This window comes from Haliotis rubra, unplaced genomic scaffold, assembly GCF_003918875.1.
Source record: "Haliotis rubra isolate DU_JTF1 unplaced genomic scaffold, ASM391887v1 Scf36, whole genome shotgun sequence".
Lineage (NCBI taxonomy): Eukaryota > Metazoa > Mollusca > Gastropoda > Lepetellida > Haliotidae > Haliotis > Haliotis rubra.
The window spans coordinates 1704990-1729887 of NW_025767035.1; the positions used below are offsets into that span (position 1 = coordinate 1704990).

The window sequence follows — 24898 nt, forward strand, 5'->3', positions numbered from 1 at the left end:
TCCAGTTCTGCACAAGATCTGCACATGTCAGTGTGCATTTTGATCACTCTACTTTTGAACAAAGTTCATGCCTTCCCTCTGACTTTGATAGAGGTCTATAGCCTTATGGCAAATGTTGTCCCTTGTTACACTGAAGACCTTGGTTGGTTCTCATGGGTACCATATAGGCAGTCAATTTCATGTGTCCCATGCTATGCTATTTCTCGGATATTAATATTATTAATTAACTTTATCCATGTTATTGAATAAAGTATTGCTGGCAATATCAAAGTTGGCCATTGTCCTCCCTGATGCTATTCAAACCTAAGGCAAGTAAGGTGTCATCGTCATTGCTCATCAAACACATGACAGGTTTGACATTTGACTGTAAACGTTGAGTTTTCTGACAAACAATTTGTTTTGTTTGTAACTAAATATGACTTTGGAACCTGTCAACTGTCAGACCAGCAAACCAAAGATCATTGGTGTTTTTTAATTATAATGCATCATGCAGAGAACAATTGCAATACATGGGTACTTGCTGCTTGAAGTGATGCTCTGGAACTCTGATGCACTGGAATATGTGGCCTACAGTACAATATAAGGTACACAAATCTGATTAGTGTAACATGACTATCTGAAAAGGGATAGTTTTAAGCCTGAGAAACTGCCCAAGCCCCTCAAATCAGCCGTTTTTGATCTTCAGCCTTCCTTATGTCGATAAAACTAACAAGGTTGTAATAGTGTATCGCCATCTTGTTTCACTTATCTGAAGTATTTCAGTTCCTGTCCTTTTGTTTCCCTGGCACATCAAGATACGTATCTCATCATTACTAACCTAAATGTGCCCCTAATAGGAAACAAGTCAAGATTTGGTTATGAATAAATACATGATATCACTTGCAGTTGACATGTCTTGTGTACTGTTTCAAATGCAACCAGGAGCCCCTTGTGACATAATGAAATTCAAACTTTGGAATATGAACATTAAGTAAAAATAGCCACACAAGTTCCAAACAAACACAAACCCCATAAAGTGTGATTAAAGCATGCCACATTTTCAGTGGTGATTTCAACAAAATGATGTTTCAATACAGGGTTTGTTGCGGTCTGTGTTTTGCTGTGTTTCAATTGAAATGTTGCTCTCATCAGGTGTTCATGTTATCCATGAGGCAACAGTTGACACAAATCTATGAGGGCAACTTGATCCAGGCATTTGTCAAGATTTAAATTCTGTGAAAAAAACTTTAATTGATAACAACTTCTTTTATTCGTGAGTGTGACGTTTCGGTACAAAGGTACAAGAATCTGTATTGAAATGTCACACTAACGAATAAAAGAAGTTGTTATCTATAAAGCTTTTCTATATTGTACTTCCCAACTTCTAAAATGCCACTCAAAGAAATTAAAACTGTAGATTTTTATTTTGTTCTTCTTGCATGTTTTATTAATATTCCTCAGACATGTTTTTTTAGTTTGGTTTCATTTACAAAATATTTTACAATCAGACTTGTCTGCGAAGTTTCTTAACCAGTAAGTCAGACTGACACAGTGTTTTTTATGTATCAGTGTGGAAGGTTAACTGCTGGTAGGTTTTGTGTGCTCAGTGCGCAACTCAAACTGTCATGTATGAGAGATGCCGTCTCTAGGGACATATTTTACGCCTGTTTGGATCAGTATAGAGCAGGCTGTCTGGCTGAAGTTCACAGTGTCAAACAGTCAGCAGTATCATGGTAGTGTAGCCAACCACAATGAAATAATTCCGATTTTACGACAGTTGATTATTGCTCAGGGTCCACGTGGGAGACTACCTCAACAGTCTCCTTGTATACCGTTGTAGATATTGTGTTGTTTATTGTATACCTTTATAGGTATTGTGTTGTTTATTGACTGTCATTGAGCTCATCTGGCAATATACAATACAAACATTATGTTGTGACTCAGTAGATTATGTTACAGCAAAATGGTAACTTGTTTAATAGTAGATTTGGGTTGGGTGTTTAACCGTCAAGCTCTACATGAGGTTTATACATTGTTGCCTGAAACTTTAAGCAGTTTACTGATTCATATGAGTTGTTTCCAACCATGTGCAGGATGATATGGTTATGATTTAATATGTTTAGCTTGTTTCAAATCTATAAACATAATAAAAGTAAATTTGATTCCAATGTAATCTAACATAATAAAATCAAGTTAAATTAATGTCCATAAGGCTATTATTGTGTACCGGTATATATATATGTATATACTCATGGAAACAATATATATATATGTATATACTCATGGAAACAATATATATATGTATATACTCATGGAAACAAATAAGGGAACGCATGGCAGTACGCGTGTTCCTTTATTCTTTTCCAGGTTTCTTCACAAGGTATGTATTGCACTGTGAGTGAAAGTCTGGAAATAAATAAAGAAACACTTGTACTTTCATGTGTTCCCTTATTAGTTTCTATGAGTATATTAAGGCTGCAACAAATCCAGTATCCTACTTAGTCTTTTGAGCTGAAGAGTTGAATGAATCATCCAGACTATTGTGTCTGAACATTTTCACAGACTTCGGATGGTGGCCATATTTAACTGTCATGTTTGGCACCTGTCAGACATTTCTGTAGACTAACAACTAGTCTCTGAAATGAACATATTTTATAGGGAAAAAAGTTCATAGTAAAAAAAATAAAGTATAACGAAAAGGAGCCCTGAGACTTTCTTCATTTTCAGCTGTGGACATCTAGACTTGCCACATTTACTGGTTTTGCATGGGCTTTCTTGGATATGTTTGCTTCAGGGTCTGTATCACAGACTAACATTTCTGCACCATTGTGAAAAGTGATATGCAGCATGTCATGTGTTTACTTATTACCTATTATCATACTAATTTTGGCATATTGGGTTTTCTTTATCCAGTTTTCAACAACCTTTTTCTAATGTTTCCGTATTTGTTACATTTTGTCTGAAACAGAAACTTCTTTCAAGCTGAAACCTAAATACATGAACAATATTAGCTATAGTGTCTAAGCATTGCTGATAGGCTTGTAGTCAGTGGTTAAGGGCTGAAATAATGCTGATGTAAAATTTGAACTCACTAATGGGATTTTGTTTTTCCCAAATCAGGTGTCCCCTGTCATGATATTGCTACTGTTTGTTGAAAAGGGTTTAGTAAAACCTTCATGCACTGGGAACTCATTTAACCTGATAGGCTTGTAGTCAGTGTAGTGCTGTTAAAGCTGATGTAAAATTTAAACTCACTAATGGGATTTTCAATATTCCTACATGGGTACAATGAGTGAAGCCATTACTGGTTTCGCCGTGATATTGCTGGAATAGTAAATGTGAAACCAAACTGCACTGGGAACTCATTTAACCATACCATTATGTTCTGTGATCTGTTATACCCCTATCGGGATCCCAGGTCAGGATGTCTCCAGCAACCTTCACTGATACAGGTGGCTAAATAGATTGTTATCAGGCTTGATGACTTGGTTAAACATTGTACCCAATGCTTTTGATTTTTGTTCATAATATCAATCACTGGATTGTTTGACCCAGACTTGAATATTTACAGGCCATCGTCATATACTTTAACGTTGATGAGTGCAGGTCACTAAAAACAAAGCGCACTGATAGCTACACTGTAGCAGCGCTAATGATAGCTCCATTAGTGACACTGCTTCAAAAAGAACTTTCAGTCATTTTTTTTTTTCAATCTGCTCTCTTTAGTTCCACTGTTTCTGGTGCTAGCTTGAGTTAATGTCAATGTCGTGTGAATGTTAATGTCAATGTCAAGTGAGTGTCTGTTTGCTTGTTTGACATTTTAACACCAAAATGTAGGAAGTAAGTGTATTTGATTAAAGGTTTGCGAGTGCAGTGACACTTTATGTGGGTAAGCTATGACTCATGCCAGGGAGTATACCTGTACTACTGAAAACACCAACTCAGCATGGGAGTCTTGGGGCCAGTGGTCCTTAACCAGCATCATGGAAACATCTTCCTCTCTATATTTCCTCTAAAAGTGCTGAATCTGAAGCTACTGTGACTGACTGAGTATGGTTTTACGCCGCTTTTAGCAATATTCCAGCAACATCACGGCTGGGGACACCAGAAATGGGCTTCACACATTGTACCCATGTGGGGATTCGAACCCGGGTCTTCGGCGTGACGAGCCAACGCTCTAACCACTAGGCTACTTCACCGCCCCGTGATACAAATAAACACGTGGGATCAAATTAGTGCTGGATCTTCAATAAGCACCAGATACTTTAGATTTATCTCACTTGTGGCCGGAATGAATAAATGGTGAAAATTCAGCATCTCCTCGTAAAATGATAAGAGAATGTTTCAGGGTTTTACCGTGAGCTATAAACCTAGGGGTGGTGAGGACACCCAGTAGTAGATGTTAAGAGTTGTGCCCAATGGAGTTATGAAATAGTGTTGTATATGGTACTGTTGGATTTGAACATTATTTTAATTACAATAGCTTGATATTTCTTGTTAAAAAGGGCACAATGAATAGAATTTATAAAATGCACCTCATTTTCTTTGTGTATCTGTTTAATACACTTACACATAATTGACCCATTTCTGTCTAATGTAGTACTTTGCTGTCCTTCATTAATTGACAGATGTGGTAACTGGTTGAAACATATATGCCGATGTGCTTATTACAGGAAATACGGTATATACAGGGTTAAGTATTCACCGGTACATCCATCACAGCAACTGTCATGTGTCAACAAACCAAGTTCCAGGTTAAATTACCTGAACCCAAAGGATGAAAATAAACTTGTTCACTGAAATGTTCATAGTATTTACTAATGGGGTAGCCTAATGGAACCCAAGGTTCAATCCCCACATGGGCACAATGTGTGAAGCCCATTTCTGGTGTCCCCCGCCGAGATGTTGCTGGAATATTGCTAAAAGCGGCGTAAAACCAAACTCAGTCAGTCAGTCAGTCATAGTATTAACTGTTTAAAGTCCCCAATAGCTGGCTTGGTTCTGTTCATTTATAATTACCTCCTCATATTACTTAGTAGATAAACATACTGTGTTGGAAAATCAGAGGTATATAACGAAATTATAATAGCTCTAAATTTGATTTAAAACCAAACACATATGCGTAGTGTGAGGTTTTTAATAAAAAAATTAAAGGTATTATGTTTTCGTTATATACCTCTGATTTTCCAACACAGTACGTTTATCTCCATTCTACCATAACTGCGTTATTAAGATTTAAAAAAAATACATACTGTGTTGGAAAATCCTCTGAATGTCTTTGACTAACCAATCACAATCTAGTATTTACTGAAGTCATGGTAGAATAATGGTTACCACAACAATCAATATGATCACCCTAGCCCACTTTCCTTTTACCCTGAGGCTATAAATGCAGAAAAACCTTGTTCTCCACTCCACTACCAATCCTGTATTTACAGGAAAGGAAACCACATGTGAAGGATGTGAACAAACATTTATTAACTGAATTGGGCAAACTGTATGACAATTATGATATTGTCAAAAATTAACCAAACATAGAAAGTTATCAATGATATTTAGTCTTATCTATTTAAATCAAATATTATTAAAATAGTATGCTTTTGCCAGGACAGGGGTGGAAATAACTTAAAAATTGATAGTGTACTCCGGTACATGTAAAGTCACTTGCCCTGATAATTTTTCCACTATACCGACAGTTTTCTTGCTGATGTTTTAAATAAACAACATAATTAACATTGGAATGTCAACTGGACACCGGTACAGTGTGATATACAAATTTGCTTGCCCGACAGTAAAAAAACACTGGACTCGGACGTCGGGCAATGGGTTATTTCCACCCCTGCAGGTATAGGAAGCTATTCATTAATGAGAAAATATTTGAGTTGAAAGTTTTTTTTTGATCATAGAATTAATGACTGGGTGTTGATCATTTGATGTAGCATCTCAGTGGTTTAGTGGATAGACCATCTGCCTGGAAAACTGAAGGTTGCCATATGAATAGTTCGATTCCCTACTGTGTCATACCACAGACATGTGCATGCACATTGCTAAGTAAGTGCAATAATTCTAAACATGATGTTATAACTCAAATGATTTAACATTGAACCTATTCACTACTTTGATGTGTACCTGTGAAGATCCGGGATAGAATTGGTCTTCTATAACCCATGCTTGTTATAAAAGGCAACAACAGGATTGAGTGGTCAGGATCTCTGACTTGGTTGACACGTGTCATAGTATCCCAGTTGTGTAGATCTGTGCTCATGCTGTTGGGGACTGGATTGTTTGGTCCAGACTCAGTTATTTGCAGACCACCACCATGTGGCTGGTATATTGCTGAGTGCAGTGTTAAACAGCAAACAAACACAAAACATTTACATTAATTTGAAAGCATTGTGAATGGTAAATGGGTTTGTGTAAGTTTCAAACTACTGGATGCCACCGTGGTGTAGTGGTTAGAGCATCCGCCCGAGAGTGAAGGTCGCAGAGAGTGGAGTCAGTATAATGTGTCTGAGAGGGGTATTCATGCTTCACTGCAGCATGGTATCTCAGTGGGCTAGCACTATAAAACCAGCTTCAGTCTGGGCTAGTACAAGCAGCCGCACATACACATACACACACATGCACGTCGTCATATGAGCGAAATATTCTCAAGCACGACGTTAAACCCAATTTCACATAACCTCACCTCAAACTACTAATAATCTTTCAGTGGATGTGAAATGGCTGTTGCAGGAGACAGAGTTTCTCATTGTTTATTAATCCTTATTAAACATAGTTTTGAAGCATTTGTTATGTCTCATCAAGTGAGAGTTCTGCCTTGTAACATTTCAGGTGTCCCCCGTTGTGATGTTGCTGGAATATTGCTAAAAGCGGCAGGCAAAAAACTAAACTCAGTCAGTCAGTCAGTCTGCCTTGTAATAAATTAATGACGTCTTGACACTGACTGCAGCATTAAATATAATCCACATTTTCCTGGGTACTGGCTTGTACTCACTACTAATGTGAAAACCTGGACTTGATACCCTGTGTATCTGAATCTGTATGTAATCCAACAAATCCTCAATGCATATCACTAGTCTCAGACTGCCTCCGTGGTCAAGTTGAGAGTGGAAGGTACATGGTTCAATCTCACAAATGTTTCATACCAAAAGATGTTTAAGAGGGGTTTTGTTATAACCCATTCTGGCACTCAGCAGTTTTAAACTGACTAAAAGTCTTGTTTTTAAGATGTTAAAACACTGACTGGTTCCCTCAGAGTCAGTATGCTGTGCCTGAGTTAGGTATCCATGTTACACTACGGTGTGGTATCTCAGTGGGCAAGGTACAGACCAGCCCACTGTACACACATGCATGCATGTGCCATAATCTTGAATGCAGTTTTAAAATCCTTTCACCTTTCACCTGGCTCAATCAAGCCAACTCTTCTATACAGAGGGGGCGGTGGGGTAGCCTAGTGGTTAAAGCGTTGGGCCTCGTCACGCCGAAGACCCGGGTTCGAATCCCCACATGGGTACAATGTGTGAAGCCCATTTCTGGTGTCCCCCGCTATGATGTTGCTGGAATATTGCTAAAAGCGGTGTGAAACCAAACTCAGTCAGTCTATACAGAGCGTTGTTGTTTAACACTGCAATGTTCCAGCTATATGATGTCAGTACGGAAATAATCCAGCCTGAACCAGACAAACAAGTGACTGACACAACAAGCGTTGATGTAAGCATCAATGCACAAGCATCAATCTAATCTCATTAGTTGCCTCTTACAATAAACGTGTTGATGAAGACCAATTCAAATACAGACAGGTATCTGTTTGCATATTGTTGATATTACCAAGTATTGAAAAACTGATATTTTATGGAACTATGTAGAACCCAAGGGCTAAATAGAGTCGGATGAACCATTCTACAAACCCATTTGCAAGGTAATATATTCATATCAGTGATGGAAAACTCCAAACATGTTTTTAAAAAAGGAAATATTGAATTTCTTTTATCTTTGCAATAACAAACTTGATGCTCACTGTCTATTGCTGCAGAAAAAGGTATGTTTGTTTGCTGGAAATAATTCTAGGTGGTGATGTCTCTATTTGTGAACACTTAAAACGAAGGTTTAGGATACAGAAACAACAGTAAGTAGATTATCACTTGAGAAGGTTTTAATGTCACCACCCTTTTTTACGAGTCAGTCAGGAAATGTCATCAGTCATCTTATTGAAACGACGTGTGGCAAGAGTATTTATTCCGATTCCATGGTGGTTATGGCTCTTGTTTCATCAGGAGTCTGAACCTCAGATCACAGAGTACTGGATCAGCGTCCTGCGGGACCAGTGGGTGCTAGTCATTGTTCTCCATCAACCCATCCTTCTGTTTGTACTGAACTAAAAAGTATTATTTTTCCTTATCCTGACTCATGCTCTTTTTGCTTGTCTTCTTCTTCTTGCGAACATAGTGGAACACTTGTATCTCCCTAATTGAAGCTCCCTTCAATTTAAAATCACTAATTAGTATTCACCACGAGTTACCTCCTTTCCACAAGCGCAGGAACGAGGGCGCCACCTCTACCCATGTGCCTCACTCTCTCCTTCTTCGCCCAGTGAGCTGGACGTGTGAGCGCCTGTGTCTCCCGACACACTATATCCTTTGAATTATATTTAGTTAGTTACCTCGTATAGACATCTATAGAGGTTTAGCTAGTTTCCTTCAACGATTATATATTGATATTTAGTCGCTTTTTCTACAGTTTAGTCACGGACGCCGTGTTTGTTTCAGTGGATTACGTTGATGAAAATTCTGTACTATTGCAGATTACGTTTTTATGCTGCTGCTGATCCGCCTTTAATATGATGTACGGCGCCATGTTTATTATATTCACATTGCAGTTCGCGGTACTAATTTATCCAATTCTACCTTTTTATTAATATTTACTTTGCGTTTGCACGCACAGCAGATAGGTCGCGTTATGCAGAGTCTAGTATGACTGATACGCCGGAACCCTCGCCAGTCTACTGCTGTTGGTCGACTCCCCTCCCGTGTGGTGTTCCACTAGAGTGGTGGAGAGGTGTGGGGCGTAGTCCGCCATCTCCAAGAAGCATCCTGCTTCCCCAGACATCCCATCGCCGCAGCAGAAGACTAGAGGGTTTTTCTACTACATCTCAACAACCGAGACCGCTCCCATCGAAGTTTTGGGCCTGTATGATGATCAGCGGTCATCATACCGGATGTACATCAAAGATTGACCGATGTCGGCACAGATCAGCATGCAGCCTGATGTACCAACGCGAGATATGCGATGATCGCCCTGAGGGTCCCATCATTACCAACACTCAACGCAGGACGCCGCGACACACCCAGGGCAGCGCCGACCTCTGAGGGAAAATCAACGAAGTCTACTAGGACTTTCAACCGAGATTGTTCCAGCCGATGACCTGGACCTCTCACGATGATCAGCTGATCATCATCCCCGACGCACGCCATACAAGAAACGACCGGTGACAGCTACAACGACATCAGCAGAGATCACCATGCAGCCTGATGCCTCTACACTGATGTCGGACGATTTTCCGGTGGACCCCTCCATTAACACCGCAGATAAAGCACCGGCGACCTCGCCGCAGACCATCCCAGAAGACATGATGCGACAAATTATGAACATCATGGAGGACCAATATCTGCGGTAGCAGGGTCGAAGCCGCCTGCGAAGGCTCCAACGTGAGACAGCACCCCAGAGGCACCCCCGTCCAACGTAGCAGCCAGGACGATGTCACCTTCGCGAAGGAAGTCACGGACCACCTTGACGAAGGACCTAGATGTACAGCCTTCGGCGAAGGCCTTCGGCGGAAAGGACCTAGATGTACAGCCTTCGCTAGGCGGAAAGAACCTGGATGTACAGCCTTCGAAGGACTTAGCGAAGGCAGGATAGATCATCACCTTATGCGGTTTCATCCCTAGATGTGGACTCGACCATCAGACATCACGGAAGCCTTCGCTGAAGGTCATATCGCCGTTCTCCGGACCGGACGCAGAGGAAGCTTCGCGAAGGCATGCGCAAGCGACACCTGAATCCAGATCATCATCATCTAGAAGGACATCGAGGGACTATACAAGAGCTTCGCTGAACTATCAACGTTCCCCTCACAAGTCTCCTAGAAGATCAACCCATAGACAAGTTGATCATCGATATCAAGTATAAGAACTACAATCGATATTGGTTCTGTTGAATCCATGATCAGACGCTTGTTCGCTGGCCTAAATAGATCTAGAACGATCAATTAGACACTTATCACCAGACTTCGTGAACATACCACTTCTGAATATGATAAGATGATCCATGCGGCCCTACTTAGGCAAGCGCTCAACGATCCCACATCCTGTTAAACACAGAGGCTGTTCACGGCAAGCAAGCTCATATATATATTTATATATATATATATATACTAATCGGGCTTTGATTCTCGACACCTTCGCGATGGTCGCTAAGGCTAAGTGGCTCCAAGTCTACTTCACCCAGAAGATCTAGAAGGGATACTTCGAGAACTTTCGCGAAGTCTCCGGGCGCTCACCGAGGAAGTCTCCTCCAAGGTTTCCATATACTAGCCACTCGTCATATATAGCTACTGTCAGTCCGTTTCAAGACGCCGCATAAGTTGATTATCAACTGTATGCCAGATGCCGCCTATAAGCCTACGCGAAGATAATTGCTCAGGCTATTTACAACACAGAACGCCGCTGTATTATTAGTCAACGACATTTCATAGATCTTCACAGAAATCAACTATTCCGTATAAATTGCTAATATACAATCCCGGACGACGATACGATTATCTACATGCGTGACCATTACGCATATCTGCAGACAATTCAATATCGAAATTGAACAGCAGCCTTGTTACAGCGAGTATAACTCTTAATCGTCAAAGTTTCTGAGAAGAAATATGTACAACAAGTTCAACGTTAATTCTACAATTATGACGATACATTCATGTATACAGTCTACAAGCTCACAACTTGCAAGTTGTTTATACCCCTTTATATATAAGGAAGTCGGAATTATATTCAAAACTGAAATTACTTTCACGACAACCAGGAAAATAACCTACCCAGCATAAAATTACAGAGCGAGATATTTCATACCGAGGTTTTTCAGCGCTGTTACCATTAACCCTCGAAACACGGGTCACCGGATAACTTCGGAAGCTACGGTGAAGACCGACGTTTATGCTAATATCAACTACTTCACAAGAATTTATTCAAGGTGGGTTTTTTCCCGCCACACCGTGACATCACAGCTGGTATTATACAGAATCAAAATGCCTTGTTCTGATTGGACCATGAGGGACAACGACCACACACAGAGGTCGATCTCTATTCACAGTTCAAGACTTACCACAAGTGACAACTATATATCAGTGAACGAGCAAGCCTCATTACAGTCCAGTTAACCTGAACATTCATGATTAGACTGCCTTTCTTCAAGTTAGAGACCTCCGCTGTCAAGTTAAGACGAGGGATCGGCAGTCAGGCTAATTTACATAAAGTTCAACGAGGACAGACACACCTGGTTGTGCACCTACATCGTCAAAGGACTTAGCGAATTACCTAGACGAAAGATACAAGTGGATCTAAATCCACAGCGCTTCAGACTACAGCTGAATTTCATCAAGTTTAACTAACACAACTAGATGGTTAGTAAACCTACTAAACTTCTGTTTGGAGAATAAAAACGAAATTTCACGCTCAACCTGGGGATATGAATATAGTGCTCCAACACCTCACAAGTGAGGTTTATGAACACGCTTGATGACATACTTGGACCCCATGATACGCATGATTCTATCAAGATGGCCAGCAAGAGCACTGTAAATTTATCTCCACCAAACCAAACAGGAGGAAAAAATGCAACAGATTATTTCCTCTATCATCAACTTACGCAGAGTGAAGTCTCATGTACTATATCTCCATTTGGATCAGAACTGTCATACTACGCGGCATATGCGGATGGACCTATTCCGACCCTCCATGAGCTTAATACTCATGATATTATAGCTAACTTCTACAATTGTTCTACACAAATGTGATTGAAATAATGGAGGGTTTATTTCTGAAACTGATATGGTGGTTGCAAACCATTATCTGAGAGATATCACCACCGAGGACGCCTCAGGTATACACCAATTCGATCCCATGGTCCTCGCACAACAGCTGACAGTTCTCGGAGAAGATAAGTCAATCTAACAGATTTTTACTTATCTTATAACAATACTAAATAGCTTCATGCTATATATAATTTACTTAAGTTCCTTTATCATCACAGTACTATGATTATTACATCATACAATATATAAGTTAACAACTCTACAGAGTTTGTTATTATATATATTTACCTTAAGTTATTCATATCTTAAGAGTAATACTATGGTTACATGATAAATGCATTAGCTAACAAACTCTACAGAGTTTTTGGCTATTTTATACATAGCCAAGTTAATTAAGCTAACAAACTCTCTGGAGTTTTACTATTATATAGGTAACTTAAGCTAATTATACCTTAAGCATAGTACTATACTCATATTATTAAAATATATTGGCTAACAAACTCTAAGGAGTTTTGCTTTATTATATAGGTAGCTTAAGCTTATTCATATCTTAAGCTTAGTACTATGTTTATATCATATAAGTAGATTAGCTAACAAACTCTAAAGAGTTTTTGCTATTTGGCTTAAGTATCATCATATTTCTAAGCAATATGGTTATATTATAACATGTATTAGCTAACAAACTCTACAGAGTTTTAGCTATTATATATGTAACTTAAGCTTATTCATATCTTAAGCTATACTATGTTTATATCATATAGGTATATTAGCTATCAAACTCTAAAAGAGGGTTTTGCTATTATATATTTCGCTTAAGTTTCATCATATTTTAAGCTTTATGGTTACATTATAACATGTATTAGCTAACAAACTCTCACGGAGTTCTTGCTATTATATATGTAGCTTAAGTTTTCCTTCATAAGCTCAATACTAGGTTTATATCATAGCTAACAAACTCTAAAGGGTTGTTTTCGCTATTATACAATTAGCTTAAGTTTTCATCATATCTTAAGCAGTATGTTTACATTATAAGGTATTAGCTAACAAAACCGACGGAGTTTTGTTATTATACATATATAGCTTAAGTTTCATCATAACTTAAGCTCAGTACTATGTTTTTAACATAAAAGTATATTAGTTAATAAACTCTAAGGAGTTTATTTTATTATATACATTTAGCTTAAGTCTAATCTTATCTTAAGCTTAGTACTATGGTTACACTATAAACATATTAGCTAATAAACTCTACAGAGTTTTTGGCTATTATATATGTAGCTTAAGTTAATAATATCTTAAGCACAATACTATACTCATATTGTAAAATATATTAGCTAACAAACTCTAATGAGTTTTGCTATTATATATGTAGCTTAAGTTCATTATATCTTAAGCACACTACTATACTCATATTGTAAAATATATTAGCTAACAAACTCTCACGGAGTTTTGCTATTATATATGTAGCTTAAGTTAATTATATCTTAAGCACACTACTATACTCATATTGTAAAAAATATATTAGCTAACAAAACCCTACAGAGTTTTGCTATATATATGTAGCTTAAGTTAATTATATCTTAAGCTCAGTACTATACTAATATTATAAATATATATTAGCTAACAAACTCTACAGAGTTTGGCTATTATATATGTAGCTTAAGTTAATTATAGCTTAAGCACAGTACTATACTCATATTATAAAATATATTAGCTAACAAACTCTACAGAGTTTGGCTATTATATATGTAGCTTAAGTTAATTATAGCTTAAGCACAGTACTATACTCATATTATAAAAATATATTAGCTAACAAACTCTACAGAGTTTTTGCTATTATATATGTAGCTAAAGCTTATTCATATCTTAAGCTCAGCATTATATCTATATCATATAAGTATATTAACTAACAAACTCTAAAGAGTTTGCTATTATATAATTAGCTTAAGTTTAATCATATCTTAAGCTTAGTACTATGTTATATCTTAAAGTATTTTAGCTAACAAACTCTAAGGAGTTTATACTAGCATATTAACAAGCTTAAGTCTATTAGTCTTAAGCATTGTATTAATGTTATATATACTTTATCATAATAAGTACATGGTAATAACCTTTATATGGCAGCTGATAAGTTAGCAGCAGGAATTCATCAGTTCAGTGCCTTTATGAAGTTCCCATAGGGTTATTACAATCATCACAGTTCAAATCACTAATTATTAAAAATCCAAAGTATTAGATATTCCCACCTCCGTTCCGTAGGATGCTACAAACAAAAGAGCATGAGTCAGGATAAGGAAAAATATGTAATTTTGGAGTAAAATTGATATTTTATACTTATCCTGACTCATGAGGTCAGCCCTCCCATCCTCCCCAAATAACACTTTGGATTTCCCTGTAAATTCAAATGTTGGGCTCAGTATATGAGGAGAGAGTGAGGCACATGGGTAGAGGTGGCGCCCTCGTTCCCGCGCTTGTGGAAAGGAGGTAACTCGTGGTGAATACTAATTAGTGATTTTAAATTGAAGGGAGCTTCAATTAGGGAGATACAAGTGTTCCACTATGTTCGCAAGAAGAAGAAGACAAGCAAAAAGAGCATGAGTCAGGATAAGTATAAAATATCAATTTTACTCCAAAAATTACATCTTTAAAACTCCTGAACATTTATGTTTCTTTCCCGCGACAAGTTCCATGTGTCTCTTGCTACAGGAAAGTAAAAAATACATTATCTTTCAAAAATTCCAAATGGCAGTTGAAACAGCATATTATCAAGAAGCAAGCCACCTCCATAACACCTAGTGTGAGTACTGACCTTTTGCTCTCAGTCCCTGTGTTCCTGAGTGAGTGAGTGAGTTTAGTTTTACGCTGCGCTCAGCAATATTCCAGACATATGGCAGCGGTCTGTACATAATCGAGGCCAGGACCAGACAATCCAGTGATCAACAGCATAAGCATCGATCTACGCAATTGGGATACGATGACATATCTCAACCAAGTAGCGAGTCTGACCACCCGATCCCATTAGTCGCCTCTTACGACAAGCATGGGTTACTGAAGATCAATTCTAACCCAGATCTTCATGGGTCCTTGTGTTCCTGACTGAGTCTCGACCAAGGCTAATATAGCCACAGTGTCATGACCTGGATTAAACGTGCCTCCAAATATATTGATACAGGTGCCGAGCTTTTTTTGGATAGGTGACAATAAAAGTACAAGACAATAAACTTTATGCAGAAAAGATTTACAAAGCAAGTTCATTTAGGGATAAGTATCTGACTGCATTTTGAATAAATACCAAAGTAAGTTAGATTCTAGACGCGAAGATGGTATGGCTGCAGGGTAGTTAAACTTCTACAAAATAATTGATACAATGGACAGTGGTTGCTATGAAACACCATGATAAAATGATTGAATTACCATTTGTATAAATAAATGACATTTAAGTTTTTATGTTCAATCTCTCATAAGGATTTCTTGTTTGTATTAGGGATGGTTTAGTTCTATAAATTTGTCCTTAATTTGCTCCTGTGAAGATCCGGGTTAGAATTGGTCTTCAGCAAACCATTCTTGTTGTAAGAGGCATAACGGGATTGGGTGGTCAGACTCGCTGACTTGGTTGACACATATCACTGTATGCTGTTTGTCATTGGATTGTCTGGTCCAGACTTGATCATTTACAGACCGTCGCCATATAGCTGGAATATTGCTGAGTGTGGCGTTAAACAACAAATCAACCAACCAACTCAATTTGCTGTGCAAAGCTCCATCATCAATTAAGTGATCATTTGTTTGAATACCAGATTCAAACTCCTTATGAGTCAAGGTTAATCAACACCATACCTTTTCACCCAAGTGATAAATATCTAAGACCTGCGTCTTTTCAGGTTTTTCAGCCTCATTGAACTGACACTCTGTGACATGACTAGAAGAGATTAGCAAAGCGTTAAACGCACGTCATTTATTTTCATAATGTATGACATTATATTTTTAAACACGGGTCATACTGCTGTAATTCACAGTGGAGGTTCATGTCAGAATGTGTTTACAAAGGAACCCGATCAATAGGACTACTGCACATATGCCCATTATCGGGGAATATAACCTGTGGTGTTACACACCATGGTAGACGTCATTACACTGTTACAACAGACACTTCTACCTTCCTACAGCATAAATCTCCTCACATTGTTCAACAAAACCTACAAAGCCAAACTCTTCTGCCAAGTTCATGATTGAACTCCTTCACATGACAGAGAGAGCACTTCCTGTGTGAATGTTTGGCTATCACTGAAGCAGGGTAAATGGTTTAGATTTTGAAAAATTGAAGGTTATCCTGAAAAACCTATTCAATAATATTATTTATGCTGTCCTTGTCGTTAATGTGGTTATTGTTCTACTGGCACAAATGATAAATGCACAATACTCTCATTAACCAAGTAACCTATCTTGGCTGAAGCTTTGAAATGTTTCTTAGTATTGAAGTGTCACGAATTTAAAAATGGAGAATGCTGATATTGATAATGTCAGATTACTTCCATTAAAACACCATTTATCAGGTCTTTGATGTTGCCATTTTCATACTTTGAACTAAAAGTGCTGTATGTCATCAGGAATGTAACTGTTGCCTGTTAGGTAGCCAACTACGGTGTAGAGCAGGGTGACACTTGACACGTGGAGGGCTGCACCATTGTATGGAGTTAACTCTGGGTTGCAGTGTGAATGAGTCACCAGCAGACGGACAGGCTGGATCATGTGTGTCCCCCAATGTATAGTATCTGCTGCAGTATATCAACATGAGGCTAATGTAATAAACATATCTGGTGATCGGTGAGGTCAGAACGGTGAAGGCTGACATGTCAAATATTTCAGAAGTCCATTATTTTGTCAGTTGTGGATGTTATTTCCCATGTGTGTGTGTGTGTGACTCAACATCTGAAGGACTGACTGACTGACTGAGTTTAGTTTTACGCCGCTTTTAGCAATATTCCAGCAATATCACGGCGGGGGACACCAGAAATGGGCTTAACACATTGTGCCCATGTGGGGAATCGAACCCGGGCCTTCGGCGTGACGAGCCAACGCTTTAACCACTAGGCTACCCCACCGCCCCACACATCTGAAGGAAGATTTTCTGATAAGTCCTAATTTTTGTGGACAATAATGATTGATTGGTTTGTTAAGATTGGTCTCTTGCTTTTTGTGAAACAGTTGCCAATGGGGCACAGTGACAACACATCTGCCAGAAGAGTGAGTGAGTTATATGCCTCATCTAGCAATATTCCTGCAATATCACTGCAGGGGAAGCCAGAAATGGACTTCACATATAATACCCATGTGGGGAATCGAACCCATGTCTTCAGTGTGATGAGCGAACGCTGTACTACTAGGCTACCCCACCACCCTCTGCCAGAAGAGATTTGGGGTGGTTATTTTTTACCACATCATCCTGACCCACGTTCTGACTGACCTGCTGTCCGTTCAACACCATGACTGACAGATATCCAGTTCTGTGTGTACTAGACTCATTAATAAGCCTCAAATATTTTCCCTCAAAGGCTTTCTCAGAATTTGGGGGGTTTCATGTAACAAGCAGGAATATTTGTCTGACTAAATTTCTTGAAGCATTCACAGTTTATTTGCGGACAGATTCTTCTCTTTACTTCTATATTTTGAAATATAATAAATAAGATATCTTCCAATCAAATATTATATTTATTTTAGATCTCAGTATCTTCATCCTGAAGAAATTAAAACAATTAAAATAAGAAAAAAGTGTGTTGGGGTTATTTTAGTCCGTTCACTCATTGAAGTTTTTTATCACTGATAACAAATTTGGCACTTAGAACAAAAGGCTGTTTTTGATATTCTTTTGTTCCGCATTTGTGAAATTGTATGGTTGTTGAACTGAAGATCAGGTTTAAAAACAAACTACTTAGATGGATGTTATAAACTTAGAAACAGAACATGTCGAGGAAGTGTATCGTATGTTGATAGAGTGCTCCCATGGTGCATCACAGTTCCAATGTGACACCAACATGAAACAAAGTTAACATCTTCCTGCTGTTCTGATGACGACTTGGATCCGACAAAGCAGATACAAATATATGACATCTAAGTTACTCCACATGGAGGGGCTCAGGTGGCCCAGTTGTCTAAAGTCAAGTCACAGTGAGCTGTTGAGTCAGTTTCACCCCTTGGGCTGACTATCAGTTTGAGTCTTCATGGATATTACTCAAGTGGTGTAGGTCTCTATTATATGGTCTCTGGTCTCATGCCTGCATCACTTGAGGCTATCCTCCACATGTTACTGACATGCCAGGACATACCATCTGGTGTACACCAGGCTCATTCACTCGCTATTCCACATGCAGAAATACTTGCAGAATTACATCGCTACTTGTTGGCAGATTTATTTGCAAAATGTAATACTTGCACATTTGCAGATTTACAGAGTAATTAGCAGATAGGCTTGCAGAAGTACCTACTCCTCCTTCTTTCTCCCCACCACCACCACCACCCCCTCCACCCACGCCTCCGGGGCGGTGAGGTAGCCTAGTGGTTAAAGCTTTCACTTGTCACACCAAAGACCCGGGTTCGATTCCATACATGGGCATAATGTGTGAAGCCCATTTCTGGTGTTCCCCGTCTTGATATTGCTGGAATATTGCTAAAAGGGGCATAAAACCCCTCACTCACTCACTCACTCACTCACTCACTCACTCACTCACTCACTCACTCACTCACTCACTCACTCACTCACTCACTCACTCACTCACTCACTCACTCACTCTTCCTCCTATTCCCATCATCAGGCTGGTGGTACCAAAGCAGTAAGTTTTAACAATGTACCATCAAACAAGCTCAGTCACAAGTAACCAGCCCTAATTGGTCTGGTTTTCAGATCAATGATTGAGTCTAAGATAGACAGGCTAATCACACTATGATGCTAATAAATACAAGGGGGAAGAGGATTACAGTGTATCTTGATCACATCAGGGACCTGTCTGGCAACACTGATTGGATTACAGTGTAGTTTGGGCCTGAACTATGGAGGGGGTGGCGAAGGAAGCATTGGATGCAGGTCAGGGATGAAAATGATGTCAATATGAAATATTGATAGATATCAATTTCTTCCTTTGGTGTAGTCACTAGGGAGATTCATGGGAGATGAAGTCCCCAGTACCTAAGGTTTGTTTTCAGAGCTCAATCGGTAATTGGCTGATTACTATGTGTGATATGATTTCTATAGTTTCTTTCCCTCTGGCTTGTTGCCGCTTTAGGATCTAGAAGATAAGGTCTCCAGTGCTTTATGTGTGTGTTTGCAGTGCCCAATGTGTGTTTCCAGTTGCCTGGTGTGTGTTTATCCCTTGTCCAGGTGTGTGTTTATCCCTTGTCCAGGTGTGTGTTTATCCCTTGTCCAGGTGTGTGTTTATCCCTTGTCCACCTTGTCCAGGTGTGTGTTTATCCCTTGTCCAGGTGTGTGTTTATCCCTTGTCCAGGTGTGTTTATCCCTTGTTCAGGTGTGTGTTTATCCCTTATCCAGGTGTGTGTTTATCCCTTGTCCAGGTGTGTGTTTATCCCTTGTCCAGGTGTGTTTATCCCTTGTCCAGGTGTGTGTTTATCCCTTGTCCAGGTGTGTGTTTATCCCTTGTTCAGGTGTGTGTTTATCCCTTGTCCAGGTGTGTGTTTATCCCTTGTCCAGGTGTGTGTTTATCCCTTGTCCAGGTGTGTGTTTATCCCTTGTCCAGGTGTGTGTTTATCCCTTGTCCAGGGTGTGTGTTTATCCCTTGTCCAGGTGTGTGTTTATCCCTTGTTCAGGTGTGTGTTTATCCCTTGTCCAGGTGTGTGTTTATCCCTTGTCCAGGTGTGTGTTTATCCCTTGTCCAGTGTGTGTTTATCCCTTGTCCAGGTGTGTGTTTATCCCTTGTCCAGGTGTGTGTTTATCCCTTGTCCAGGTGTGTGTTTATCCCTTGTCCAGGTGTGTTTATCCCTTGTCCAGGTGTGTATTGTTTATCCCTTGTCCAGGTGTGTTTATCCCTTGTCCAGGTGTGTGTTTATCCCTTGTCCAGGTGTGTGTTTATCCCTTGTTCAGGTGTGTGTTTATCCCTTTGTCCTTGTCCAGGTGTGTGTTTATCCCTTGTCCAGGTGTGTGTTTATCCCTTGTCCAGGTGTGTTTATCCCTTGTCCAGGTGTGTGTTTATCCCTTGTCCAGGTGTGTGTTTATCCCTTGTCCAGGTGTGTGTTTATCCCTTGTCCAGGTGTGTGTTTATCCCTTGTCCAGGTGTGTGTTTATCCCTTGTCCAGGTGTGTGTTTATCCCTTGTCCAGGTGTGTGTTTATCCCTTGTTCAGGTGTGTGTTTATCCCTTGTCCAGGTGTGTGTTTATCCCTTGTCCAGGTGTGTGTTTATCCCTTGTCCAGGTGTGTGTTTATCCCTTGTCCAGGTGTGTTTATCCCTTGTCCAGGTGTGTGTTTTTCCCTTGTCCAGGTGTGTGTTTATCCCTTGTCCAGGTGTGTGTTTATCCCTTGTCCAGGTGTGTGTTTATCCCTTGTCCAGGTGTGTGTTTATCCCTTGTCCAGGTGTGTGTTTATCCCTTGTCCAGGTGTGTGTTTATCCCTTGTCCAGGTGTGTTTATCCCTTGTCCAGGTGTGTGTTTATCCCTTGTCCAGGTGTGTGTTTATCCCTTGTCCAGGTGTGTGTTTATCCCTTGTCCAGGTGTGTGTTTATCCCTTGTCCAGGTGTGTGTTTATCCCTTGTCCAGGTGTGTGTTTATCCCCTTGTCCAGGTGTGTGTTTATCCCTTGTCCAGGTGTGTGTTTATCCCTTGTCCAGGTGTGTGTTTATCCCTTGTCCAGGTGTGTGTTTATCCCTTGTCCAGGTGTGTGTTTATCCCTTGTCCAGGTGTGTGTTTATCCCTTGTCCAGGTGTGTGTTTTTCCCTTGTCCAGGTTTTGTGTCTGAAGAAGGCATGTATTTCCCCAAACTGTGTGTAATTGTGTCGTGCTGACAATGCATGGTTGTGTGTAGACTGAGGAAATGGTAGTGAAAGGTCTGTTTCTTGCAAGTACTTACAGACATTTTTCATTGTTTTATTCACCAGTCCAAGGTTAACGGATCAATGATGTAAGCTTGAACTTTAATAGGAAGGTAGAGGGGTGGCCTAGTCATTAAAGCATTCATTCATCATGTCAGCGACAGTGTTTGATTCCCCTTGTGGGTCAATCTGGAGCCCCCTGACGTGATATTGCTGTTGTATTCCTGAAAACAGCATAAAATCCAATTCACTCGCTTCAAGATACAAGATAAGTTAATGGTACATGTTACAAAATTATTAAGAGGACTCTTACCATATCTTATAACATTCTTCTTTAACAAAACCCGTGAAGGTCCGGATTAGAATGTACCTTCAGTAACACTTGCTTGTCGTAAGAGGCGACTAAAGGGATCGGGTGGTCAGGCTCGCTGGCTTGGTTGACACATGTCACGAGTTCCCAATTGCGGAGATCTATGCTCATGCTGTTGATCACTGGATTGTCTGGTCCAGACTCGATTATTTATAGACCAGCGCCATATAGCTGGAATATTGCTGAGTGCGGCGTAAAACTAACCTCACTCACTCTTCTTTAACAATATGTTAGTGTGCATGTACTATGTGGAAAACTGTTTTAAATCAGTATCTAGAAATAACCCTTCTGATTCACTGAGCAATGGTTTTGTAACTCAGTGGTATCATTATGTACATATCTTATATCGCGAAGGTTGTTTAGATAACCTTGTTAGGTCACATGCCCAATTGTTTAGACACAAAGACATTGATTTTATAGCCAGATATTTTCAGTACTTGGTTAAAGCTATGCTGAATTGACATTTCCTTTTGATTTTCTGTCTGATGTTATCCAAAACCTGGGTTATTTCAGTTGGAAAGTTACTGAAAGAGGAATAAGGTTGATTTGTATGTAGGTCAGTGATTTCAACATAACTTTTATAAAGTATATTTCAATCATGCAAAATTTAAAAGAATAATGAGTAAGGTTATTCTGAATCAAGATAATTTTCTTAACGTGATATTTATCTAAAGAAATAATTACAATACTGATCATCACTAAAGTCAAAATTATTATCACCTGACACATTTTGTTTCCAAACACGTTTTGATTCTGTTTTTTTTTCAAAAAATCAGTCTTTTATTCTCTAAAGATTGCCTCTGTAATCATGTTCTTGACAAGAAAAATCCTGCCTAATGTGAATTTCAAATGTGAAGGTGACAAGTGGCTTAGAAACAAACACTTGAAGTGGTAACTTGAATAACGACAGAAAGGACGTATTTAGTGAACATTGTCTGATCTGTGCTAAATGCAGAGATGGTCTTCTGATGTGCACTGAAAGACGAATCACGTGAATCACAACATGTTGTTAGCTGAAAGTTCACCCCAAAAAACATGCTTACCATGTGTGCCAGAGGAATCCAAAATTTACCTTGACATATCTGATGTGAGTTATATAATTCAACAAAGCGTGATCTACATAAAGCGTTCAACATTTCCTTTGACAGTGGTGTGAGAGGTTAGTTTGTGTAAGTTATAAAAGACTGTTGTTTGTCTCAGGTGCGGTGTATGTGTGCACTGAGGATGCGTTTCCGAACAAGAGGCTTCACCAGGTGATCCAGCACTTCACGAGGAAGTGGTCTCCGCCACGACTGCAGCAGGATCTCGCTAATCTGGGAGATAACATCTTCGTGGAGCATGTGGCTGAACATGTAGGTCAAGGCTTATCTTCTTCACTATCACATAAACAAGAGTTCTTAGCTGTTCTTACCCTCGTGCAAAATCTCCAGAAAAAACAAATCCAGAGATTATGTTGTTAGGAAATCTTTGTTAGGTCTTATGATCATCTATAGTTCAATATCAGTTATTCCGTGAAGTTACATCGAACAAACTTGTTAGTTGTCAAAAATATAACACACATATTTGCATGTGATGACAGAGGAACATGAAGTGTGAGTTCACGATAAGTCTTTTACTTGTGACTTAAACATGGGACGATTTTTATTAAGCTTGGAACTTAGCGTAACCGTTTTAAAACTGGTGAAGATCTGGGTCATACCTGGTCTTCAACAACCCATGTTTGTCGAAAGAGGTGGGATCGGGTGTCAGGCTCGCTGACTTGTTTGATGCTCGTCATCATATCCCAGCTTGGTAGCCGATGCTCATCATGTCAACCACTGGATTGTTTACAAACCACTGTCATATAGCTGGAATATTATTAACTTTACATGTGCAAAGCATTGTTTCTCTGGTGTGTAATCAAGTCTTGAACAAACAAACCAGTGATGTATAATCTTAGCAATATTCCACACTTTGACGCACAGTCAACCGAGTCACCAAGTCTGACCACCCGATCCTGTAAGAGGCCTCCTCAGAACAGCATGAGTTGCTGAACCAGGAATCACTATGGTGATGAGGCTATGTTTCAACCACATCAAAGTATTCTCTTTGAATGTAAAATATTGTTTTCTCTTGATAAAGATTTATTAGGCTGCAAAAAATATTAAGGTTTTCATGGGTACGTTTTCCACAGCGTCAGGAGGGTTATTGTTAGTTTTTATTGGGAAAACCAAGTTATGCGGAAGACTGTTTATTTTATTCCACATAGCACAACTAGGCATTGAATACAACTATACATTGAACCTTCTACAACTTCAGTCATGAAACTTGTCATTTATTGGATGGCAGAGTATGCAGGAAATATATTATTTATTTGCAGCAAAAATGGCTGACTTCAGGGTTTGAATTTATCGGTATGCAACCCAAAATGTTCCCATTTTTCCCTTGTGTCTTACGGTATGTATTATCTGGCCTTGGGCTGTATTACAGTACACTAAGTCTTATTCCTACATCTATACATGTTTAATGTTTGTCTATGTACCAGGAGGGCCTAATGTTCTGTGTCCACAAGAAGATCCCAATCCTCCTGGCCAAGGGAATGGTGAAGTTGGTGATCATAGACTCAGTCGCTGCTCTCTTCCGCTGTGAATACGGCCAGGGGGAGACAGTGAAGCGGGCTAAGCACATGGCATCCTTCGCAGCCCACTTGCACAAGCTGGGACATCAGCACAACGTTCCCATTGTCTGCGTCAATCAGGTAGGACATATCTAGGTAGAAAATAGGCATCCTCCCACTCGCAGTCGTAACTTAATGTGGTACCTTTCGTAGTCGTAACTTGCCATTTGCAGCTTTTATATACCCAAGTAGTTGTTTGCAGTTCGTAGTTGTTGTTTACAACGTAGGTGTATTTGATATTTGGTGGTGGTGTGCGGCCTTGTGCATAGAGCCCAGGTCACGAATCACTTGAAGTTAAGCATCATCAGTCACGGAGAGTCCTTGGATGGGTGAACCTGTTTGGCAGCTTGACTCCTGAGAGTTTCTATGACTTCAGTCCTGCTCCACAATAAAGCACATTTGATTCATGTGGTCTCACCCAAGGCAAGTGAGTTTGTTCAAAATTGCCTCTGTTCACGGAGAAGTGAATGGGTACCTGGTGGGATAAGTCATGTGACTGTTAACCTTGTAGCACCTAACAGGCAGCTTGGGTTAACCAGGGTAGTAATGTCCTAACGCTTTCATCATGTACACGTTCATGGATACAGGGCGCTTTAGAAATGTCCATGACTATTTGTGGTCGTAACTTGCCTTTTGTACTTGTTATTTATCATTTGTAGTCATAACTTGCAATTCGTTGTTTATTGACAATAGATTTGGAGTTCTTTTTGTTTTTGTATAAATGTTTAGTTTTTAGGCACATGCAGAATTGCTAGAACCATTCGTTCTGATGGCGCA

General features: G+C 39.5%; 1 protein-coding gene across 4 annotated transcripts in view; it reads left to right on the forward strand.

Annotated features, from left to right (window-relative positions):
• LOC124285429 (DNA repair protein XRCC3-like) overlaps positions 1–24898 on the forward strand; it is a 42969-nt gene that overhangs the window by 13951 nt on the left and 4120 nt on the right. For all 4 annotated transcript variants that reach the window (XM_046721651.1, XM_046721654.1, XM_046721652.1 and 1 more), the window contains 2 exons: positions 22666–22817; positions 23990–24202. In XM_046721651.1, coding sequence (XP_046577607.1) covers positions 22666–22817; positions 23990–24202 — 365 coding nt within the window. The remainder of the gene's footprint in view (positions 1–22665; positions 22818–23989; positions 24203–24898) is intronic.